Source organism: Colobus angolensis, unplaced genomic scaffold (genome assembly GCF_000951035.1).
Source record: "Colobus angolensis palliatus isolate OR3802 unplaced genomic scaffold, Cang.pa_1.0 Scaffold24, whole genome shotgun sequence".
In the NCBI taxonomy this organism is placed as follows: Eukaryota; Metazoa; Chordata; class Mammalia; order Primates; family Cercopithecidae; genus Colobus; species Colobus angolensis.
Window position 1 is genome coordinate 11,736,337 of NW_012115599.1, and position 9,914 is coordinate 11,746,250.

General features: G+C 40.2%; 1 protein-coding gene across 2 annotated transcripts in view; it reads left to right on the top strand.

The window, feature by feature from the left end:
* FKBP5 (FK506 binding protein 5) overlaps nt 1-9,914 on the top strand; it is a 165,625-nt gene that overhangs the window by 91,448 nt on the left and 64,263 nt on the right. For both annotated transcript variants that reach the window (XM_011945378.1, XM_011945379.1), the window contains exon 3: nt 6,408-6,531. In XM_011945378.1, the coding sequence (XP_011800768.1) occupies nt 6,427-6,531 (105 nt within the window). In that variant the 5' untranslated portion in view covers nt 6,408-6,426. The remainder of the gene's footprint in view (nt 1-6,407; nt 6,532-9,914) is intronic.

Sequence of the window (9,914 nt, forward strand, 5' to 3'; positions counted from 1 at the left end):
AATTACAGGTACCTACCACCATGACCAGCCAATTTTTGTATTTTCAGTAGAGACGGGGGTTTTTCCATGTTGGCCAGGCTGGTCTCGAACTCCTGACGTCAAGTCATCCGGCCGCTTCGGCCTCCCAAAGTGCTAGGATTACAGGACTGAGCCACCTCACCTGGCCACTAAATTCTTCTAAAAATCCCTTGAGCACACTACATGATATATTGAACATAGTTGATGACCAAATGGTGATGTAAAAATTCCATCAGGCCCGGCATGGTGGCTCACTGTTATAATCCTAGCACTTTGAGAGGATGAGGTAGGAGGATCACTTGAGCTCAGGATCACTTTGAGACCAGCCTGGGCAACATAGCGAGACCCTGTCTCTTCTGAAAAAAAAAAAAAAAATTAGGTGTGGTGGCACATGTCTGTAGTCTGAACTACTAGGGTGGCTGAAGGGGAGGATTGCTTGAGCCCAAGAATTCAAGGCTGCAGTGAGCTATGATGGTACCACTGCACTCCAGCCTGGGCAACAGAGCAAGACCCTGTCTCTTAAGAGACAGTAAGAAATAGAAATTCCATCAAAGATTTTCTCTTAGGGTGTAAAACCAGAGACAAAGATGAAAAACAGGAGAAATGTCCAGTGGTTCTCAACCATACCTGGCTGCACATTAGGATCATCTAACATGCTTTTTGAAAACACCATTACCCTGGCCCCACCACAGACAAATTAAATCCAGACTCTCTGGGCTGGAGTCCAGGCATCAGTAGCTTTTTTAAGTTCCTCAGGTGATTGATTCTATTGTTTAGCCCAGGTTTAGAAAAATACTGAAAGAAACCTGAAGGATAAAACCAAAATGTCCAAAGTCTATCTAATAATACTTCTAGAAGTAGAGGACAGAGACCTCAAAGGAAAAGAAATAATGCTAGAAAATTTTTCTGGAGATTCTGCAAAGACTTGCTTTAGCAGTTAAGGGCCAGAATATCAAGGCCCCTGCAGGAATTAAGGAAAGAAGACAAGTACCTGGACATATCCTTGCAATGGGTCTGAACTCCAAAAATAAGGATTATTATGTCTTCCAGAGAAGAAAAGATGGGAGCCGCAGTGTGCACTCTGGAGGGAAAGAAACCTACCTGGCCTAACTGATCCAAACACAGGTTCTGCTTTTTCCCCCAGATGCTGCTCTCCAGTGCGTCCCCCTAGCTCACTCCTGCTTTCTGGGGCTGACCCCAGACCTAGAGCTTCTCCAGCCTCTCCTGGGAAGAGCTGCTCTTAACAGTTGGTGTTTGGGAGGCAACTTTCTCTTCTTTGCTCTCTCCTTCGGTCTGACCTCATCTGCTGTGTAGTGTTCAGAAATTCCCCCAAAGTTCTGGTTCAGTTAGGAACACTTGTTTTCCACCTCAGAGTTTTGCAAATTTTAAAAACTTTCTTGTCATCCCAGCATCTTCCTGGGGAGAGGAAGTTGATGACTTAATCCTGTCGTTCAACTTTTTTGAGGCCAAATAGGGTAAAATCATATTAAGGGGAATAATACTGTATTCAGGTTCATCCTTTAGTATGTAATAGTAACATTTGGATAGTCTAATATTTTCTGGCTTTTTTGTTTGTTTGTTTTACTATAATCCTTTGCTTTCTGTTTACTTAAAAACAGTAATTTATCCAACTCAGCACTCAGAGTCAGGGAAAGTGTGGTCTGTTAGCTTTGTTTTCTTCAGTAATTACTTGTACTGAGAAGAAAAATAAGTTTACCAAAGAAATATCTTTCTGAAAACTCTTCTGTTAGTAGCATAATCTGAGGCAAGACACTGATATTTTAACAAAGAACAATACAGTAATTTACGTAATACACATAGGGAATTGGTGGATATGGCTTTAAAATGACTCCTCATTTGGGGGACCTGATAGTTTAGTTATGTTAACTGAAGTTTTCAGTACACTGTTGATAAAATATTAAGTGTGTTCTCATTTTTCTGTTATGTCTCAGGTGTTTGCTGACTAGCACTTTGGAGAGTGTATGCTTATCTGCCATGTCCATAACAGAACGAACTGTGTGTTCCCTTTCTGATGTACTGGGTAGCAATTTTTCGCCTTTGGACAGTTCAGCACAATAAGCTTTATCATAGATTAATATCCATAGCTACATAGTGATATTAAATTCAGAATAAACCTAGGGTGAGGGAAAGAAGAAAAGTCTCTCTCAGAAAAACGGTGAAACGGTCTCAGCGTGTCATTACAGTTTTTAGGAATTGTCTGTCCTTACTGTCTTTTTTATATAACATTCAATCAAGGAAAAATTTCATTTGTTTTGTTAGCTTACAAAAACCTATACTCCTAATGGCTTAGCTGGAATTAAGGGGAAATACTTGGAAAATTCAGTTTATTTCTTTATTCTTCCAGCTTTATCTGCTTTTGAAAGTTCAAAAGTTTGTTTTCTTGTTGTTTTTATCTTTGTGTTTTAATTATTCATAGTACTTCTCTTCATATGGACTCAGTACCACTGACAAGAGCCATCCTCTGAGATTACTGAGATGACTTGCATCCCTTGAAGTGCTGGAGCCAAAAAATGAAGAGCTAATTCCTTTATCAAATGGGATTTAGAAAGCTAGTAAATCAGCTTATACAGGTTGCCTATTTACTTGGATTTAAACAAGCCATTGTTTTCAAAATAGCAAGGTGTGAGAACCAAAAGAAAATGTTTCTTTTTTTTCTCTCTCTTTTTTTTGAGACAGTCTTGCTCTGTTGTCCAGGCTAGAGTGCAGTGGCATGACCTCGGCTCACTGCAACTTCTGCCTCCCAGGTTCAAGCGATTCTTGTGCCTCAGCCACCCCAGTAGCTGGGATTACAGGCATGTGCCACCACGCCTGGCTAATTTTTGTATTTTTAGTAGAAACGGGGTTTCATCATGTTGGCCAGACTGGTCTCAAACTCCTGGCCTCAAGTGATCCCACCCACCTCAGCTTCCCAAAGTGTAGAGATTACAGGCATAAGCCACTGTGCCCAGCCTGAAAACATTTCTTCATTGACAGTATTTTCATTTAAAAATTTAGCTGAACTCCAAATGATGAACAGACAACACATTGTCTTTGGATGTGTTGTAGTCATGTTTGCTCAGTGCTTTGTTTTCATTTTTTTGGTGACATTTGTGCATGTGTGATCTCTCTAGCACTCTGATTTGAAAGCAAGTTGCGGATATCATGACACCTCACCCCTAAATACTACAGCATGTGTCTCCTATGAACAAGGATATTACTCCACATAAAACCATAATATTATATCACACTCCAGAAGGCTAACATATAGTAATAATAAGCTAATACACAGTCTCCTTTTCCAAGTTCTTTACATATTTTGTCCCTTAATCCAGGATCCAGCCAAGGATCACTGATTACGCTTGGTTGTCATAATATCTCTATAGTCTCCTTCAATCTGGAACAGACCTCCCGTCTCTCTCTCTCTCTCTCTGTCTGTCTCTTTTTTTATCTTTTAAGAGATGGGGTCTCACCCTTCGGCCCAGGCTGCAGTACAGTGACATGATCACTGTTCACTGCAGCCTCAAATGCCTGAGCTCAATCAATATCCTTCCACCTCAGCCACCTGAGTAGTTGGGACTACAGGCGCACACCACCTTTTTGGTTCTTTATGTCACTAACATTTTTCAAGAGTCTAGGCCAGTGGTCTTGTAGAATGCTCCACAATCTGTTTTTGTCTTTTCTTCTTGATTAGTTTCCGGTTAAACATTTTTGATAGGGATACCACATAGATGATAGCACATCTATATCACATCACTACATCATATTAGGAGACAGAGTAATAGCAGTTTTTTTCATTATTGGTGATGCAGAGTTTGGTTATGATGCAGATCACTTGTTAAAGTGGTATCAGTCAGATCATTTTATTTGAAAGGTCCTTTTTCTTTTTTAATAATTAGTTATCTGTGGGGTGCTTTGCCAACAACCTCTCACCTGGTGGTTTTAATTTGTTCAATGCTTTACACCCAGGTTTACCCAGATATCTATTGATGGATGTCAGCATCTCTGTGAATCCCCAGGAAATTTTTTTGTGTGCATATATTTTCCCAGGCATACAGTCCAGGACCCTCCAAATATTTAAGAGATCTTTTCCCTCTGTTATCGAGGTGCCTTTTACAAGTTTCTGTGCATCACAGAAGCATGTTATAAGCAGTGAGTTTCTAGAAGCTGGGAACCAATGCCGTTCTTCTGATTTTCCTGATTATCTAGCCAGCCTCATGTAGAGCTAGGTACATAATTTTTGTTGTTTGTTTGAGAACGATTTGTTCTGGCCTTTCCCTTATCCTGAGCCAAACATTTGGATCTTTTATGTTTGGTATAAACTGTACTAGAAACTAAAGCAGAGGGACTTAGCCCCTGGTTTTTGGTGTTCTCTTTGAAGATTTTGGGCACAACAATTGGATTTGTGTCTTTGATGAACTGAAATCAATAGTGGTCATTTGGAAATGAGTTAAAACACTACAATGTATGTTTTCGTTGTCTAGTTACAATTGTATCAATAAGACATTTTCCACAAGTGCAGAAAGACTGACTGTTTGACTCTGTAGACAAGAAGGCTCAGGAGATGACTTTAGGGTGCCTTAAGTTTGTTATTAGCCTAATGTGTAATAGCTGTAGGAGTGATTCCTTCTGGATTTTCCCTGCCCAAGCAGGGAGCAGTTGGAATTCGTCATGGCAGTGGCTAGGTGTGTTTTGTTTAGCCTGTGATTAGCCTGTTGGTTACATTGGCTTGCCTTGCATGAAAAAAATGTCTGTCAGGTGACCAACAATAACAATAACAATAAGAACTAACATTTGAATAGTATACCTTAAAAATACACATTATACCACTTCATCCAGAAGATTATCTGTGAAAACAGGTATTTTTATTCTAATCACATAGGTAAGGAAAAAAGTCTTAGAGAAGTTAAGGTAGCCAACATCAAACAGCTTGTAAGGAGCAGAGGAAGAACCCCCCAAATTCCATTACAGATTCCTTGCACTTTTTGTCTTACCATTCTTTTTTTTTTTTTTTTGAGACGGAGTCTCGCTTTGTCGCTCAGGCTGGAGTGCAGTGGCCAGATCTCAGCTCACTGCAACCTCTGCCTCCCGGGTTCACGCCATTCTCCTGCCTCAGCCTTCGGAGTAGCTGGGACTACAGGCGCCCGCCACCGCGCCCGGCTAGTTTTTTTGTAATTTTTAGTAGAGACGGGGTTTCACCGTGTTAGCCAGGATGGTCTTGATCTCCTGACCTCGTGATCCACCCGTCTCGGCCTCCCAAAGTGCTGGGATTACAGGCTTGAGCCACCGCGCCCGGCTGTCTTACCATTCTTAAAGGTAGAGGCATTCTAGGGAATCTAAATATGAACAAAACATGGACCTTGCTCTGAAGGATCTTTTAAACCTAACAGGCGCATAGACTTATAAATCTCTTACAGACAACAAATCGACAGAAGAGCTAAGGAAGTACATAAAAGGGCAAAATGGCCTACAAATAGAGGGTCAAGGTTGGTATGATAGAAGTAGCATTTGAGGGAGGTGGATGTTTTGGAAACAAGAAAGGGAGTGACCAGAAGAATGAGTATGGGAAAGCCCTGGGCTTGTTGTAGAAGTGGAATTGGCCTAGTTTGGCTAGAGCATGAGCTGCATGAAAGAAAGTAAAAGAAAATAGTGGCTAGAAATGAAAGATAGATTAGGGCCAGATTGTGAAGGGCCTTGAATGCTACATGGAAGAACATTCTGTAGGTATTTTGGGCAGGAGATGAAAAATGACCCTACAGAAGGCCCAATCATGATGATAAATGGTTAAACATGTTTAAGTTACCAATCTGTGCTAATCTTTAAACAAATGTTATCTCACTGCTGCCTGACTGGAACTCTATGAATAGCGTACTGTGTCCATTTTGCAGATGAGAAACGAAGGCTCAGCAAGATTAAGGAAATTGGAAATGTCAAGAGCTGGAGCTAGGACCCAGACTTGGGTCTGTCAGATTCTAAGCCTGCTCTGTGTCTCACTGTGATTGATATATTGTCACTTCTTTTATTAAGAACTGATAAGGTCTTAATCCTCTGTCAAGAATATGGCTACAGAAAAAGGATGTTTTCAAAGTTGTGAAGGAACTGCTTCTCACCATGTTATGTTAAGGAATGTAATCACTACCCAACCTGACTTGTACTGTTCTCTGTTTTGAGACCAGAGCTAGATGGGAAATTAAAGAATTGGATGATGTTTTATTTACATGCCCGATGACATCAATACACGCTCATAGCAAATGCCTTTGTTTTCATTTTCAGTATCTAAGCTTATTGGCCCTAAGTAAATCTTAGGTTAGGTAGAGCTCAGTTCCCAGGGACATTCAAGATTCATAAAGAAGTGATATTTTTCCTAGCTAAAATATTTTTCTTCTTACCAGGTTCTCTACTTAAAAGACAATGACTACTGATGAAGGTGCCGAGAACAGTGGAGAAAGCCCCACAGCCACTGTTGCTGAGCAGGGAGAGGATATTACCTCCAAAAAAGACAGGGGAGTATTAAAGGTGAGGCCACAAAGCTGAATGACATACAAGGAAATCTGCTGTCTGAAAGAGTGTTTATACTCTTTCTGAGGGGGACTGGGGTGGATAATGTTTATTGAGGGTTACTAAGTGCTAAACAGTAGAGCTAGATTCTCATTTTGTCTTCATAACTTCAAGTTTTTTTTTAAGAGTTGAGTCTCGTTACGTTGCCCAGCCTGGTCTTGAACTCCTGGGTTCAAGTGATCTTCCCATCTCAGCTTCCTGAGTAGCTGGGATTTTCTTTTTAAATTAATTAATTAAATTTTTGAGAGAGGGTATCTCATTATGTTGCTCAGGCAAGTCTTGAAATCCTGGCCTCAAGCGATCCTCCCACCTCAGCCTTCTGAGTAGCTGAGATTATAGGCACGAGCCACTGCGCCCAGCTAGATATTTTAATTTCTAATCCCAGATTATAGATGTTGAAATTTGAGACTGGGCTAGGTAAATTAACGTGCCCAACATCATATATCTTAGTAATGCAGATTTACCTGGGGTTCAGGTCCAAGTTATATCTTACCGTAAAGGGCTATGTTTCCCAATTCTCAGAGCATACAAATAGGTTACTATTTTAATGTATCCTTTTAGTACACTAAAGCTAGCTAAAGACAATTTTAAGACTTTTTAAGGAAAGAAAAGCTAACTTGAAAAATTCAAAGGGGTTTATTTTATTTTGTTTTATTTTGAGACAAGAGTCTCCCTCTGTTGCCCAGGCTGGAGTGCAATGTTGCGATCTCAGCTCACTGCAACCTCCGCCTCCTGAGTTCAAGCAATTCTCCTGCCTCAGCCTCCCGAGTAACTGGGATTACAGGCACCTGCCACCATGCCTGGCTAATTTTTGTATTTTTGTAGAGACAGGGTTTCACCATGTTGGCTAGGCTGGTCTTGAACTCCTGACCTCAGGTGATCCGCCTGCCTTGGCCTCCCAAAATGTTGGGATTATAGGCATGAGCCACCATGCCCAGCCCAAAGGGGTTTATTTTTATATGTAAATATTGTTCCTATGTTCAGTGAAGATATCTTTTGAGATTTCCTCAGAGAATATGTCTTACTTTTGAATTAGCTTTCCTACTTATTAAAGCACTATACAGTCATTCACCATATAATGACATTTCTGTCAGTGACAGACCGCACCTTCAGCGGTGGTCCCATAAAATTGTAATGGGGCTGAAAAGTTCCTATGGCCTAGTGGTGGCATAGCTGTTGTAACATGGTAATATAGTATATTACGTGTTTGTGGTGATGTGGGTGTAAACAAACCTACTGCGCTGCAGTCACATGCAGTTATGTGTAGTACATAATACTTGATAATAAATGTTTATATTACTGGTTTATGTGTTTACTATACTTTCTATTGTTATTTTGGAGTGTGCTTCTACTTATTTTTTTAAAAAGTTAACTGTAAAACACCCTTGACTGAGTGCGGTGGCTCATGCCTGTAATCCCAGCACCCTGAGAAGCCAAGGCAAGAGGATCACTTGAGGCCAGGAGTTCAAGACCAGCCTGGGCAACATAGTAAGATCCCTATCTGTAGAAAAAAAAAAAATTAAAAAATTAGCCAGGCCTAGTGGCATGTACCTGTACTCTCTACTACTCAGGAGACTGAGGCAGGAGGATCACGTAAGCCTGGGAGTTCCAAGCTACAGTGAACTATGATCATACCACTGCATTCTAGCCTAGGTGAGAGAGGGAGATCCTGACTCAAACACAAATGAACAAACAAGAAACAGCCTTGGGCAGGTCCTTCAGGAGGTATTCAAGAAGAAGGCATTGTTGTTATAGGAGACAGCAGCTCCATACATGTTATTCTCCTGAAGACCTTCCAGTGGGACAAGATGTAGAGGTGGAAGACAGTGACATTGATGATCCTGACCCTCTGCAGGCCTAGGTTTATGTATGTGTTTGTGTCTTTGTTTTAAACAAAAAAAAAATTTAAAATAAAAGAATAAAAAAATTTTAAAAATAGAAAAATGCTTATAGAATAAGGATATAAAGAAAGAAAATATTTTTGTACAGCTGTATAGTGTGTTTGTGTTCTAAGTGTCATTAGAAGAGTCAAAGCTAAAAAAAGTCATAAAGTTTACACAGTAAAAATGTTACAGTAAGCTAAGATTGATTTATTATTAAAGAAAGAAAAAATTTTTTAAATAAATGTAGTCTAGGTATCCAGTGTTTATAAAGTCTATGGTAGTGTATGGTAATATCCTGGGCCTTCACATTCACTCACTACTCACTTGCTGACTCATCCAGAACAACTTCCAGTCCTGCAGGTTCCATTCATGGTAAGTGTTCTGTATAGGTGTACACTTTTTTTTCTTTTATACCTTTTATTACTGTACCTTTTTCTGTGTTGAGATATGTTTAGATACACAAATACGACTGTTTTACAATTGCCTGCGGTATTCAGTGCGGTAACACAGTGTACAGGTTTGTAGCCTGGAAGCAATAGGCCAAACCAAACTAATGTGGGTGTGTACTAGTAGGCCAGGCCATCACAGTTTGTGTAAGTACACTCTGCGATGTTCACACAAGGATGAGATCACCTAAGGACACATTTCTCAGAACATACCCCGTCCTTAAGCGATGCATGACTGCGTGTGTTTCTTTACTCTATAGTTAATCATTTTCACATGAATTTTTTTGTTCGTTTGTTTCTTACAACAATGTGGTGAGACAATCAGAGCATCTCTTGATTCTTCCATCTTATAAGTGAATAAACTGAGTCTGAGAAAGCTTAAGTGGCTTTAGTCCCATTAAGTAGTTATTTCTCCTACAACATTGTTAACATATACAGGTTTTGTATAGTTAAGTTTTGTTTTTCCTGCAAAGATTATCTGATACATTCTAAATATTACCAGGATGCTGAGTTTTAATATCTCCTGTGCCAGCAGTAGCAAATAAGAATTTTTGTTTTGTCTAACCTTGCTTATGTGAAAGTCTTTCTTCTGTGCCTGGCTCTCTTTTGAATATATGTGAATTGCCATTATGTACCAAGTCAAATTTTGGAGACTTGCAGCTATAGAATAAGGGCTTTATGCTATAGATTTATATCCTATTGTCTTCTTTTAGAGGACTTCTCAACCTTGTAGCTATAGTTGCTCATCCTAAATTCCAGGAAGCTTCTAGACACAGTGGAGACTTCGCGGCTGTCCTCAGCATCTCCCTGCCTCTGTTTAAGACTTCCCCTTTCATCTTTTCAGGGTGCCCACACCCAGAGAACATGATCCCCAACTTGCCTCAGACCCTGTTTTGTTCTAGGGAGTAAATCTAATTGCAAGATTTTTAGGCTTATTAAGAAATGTTGGCCGGGCGCGGTGGCTCAAGCCTGTAATCCCAGCACTTTGGGAGGCCGAGACGGGCGGATCACG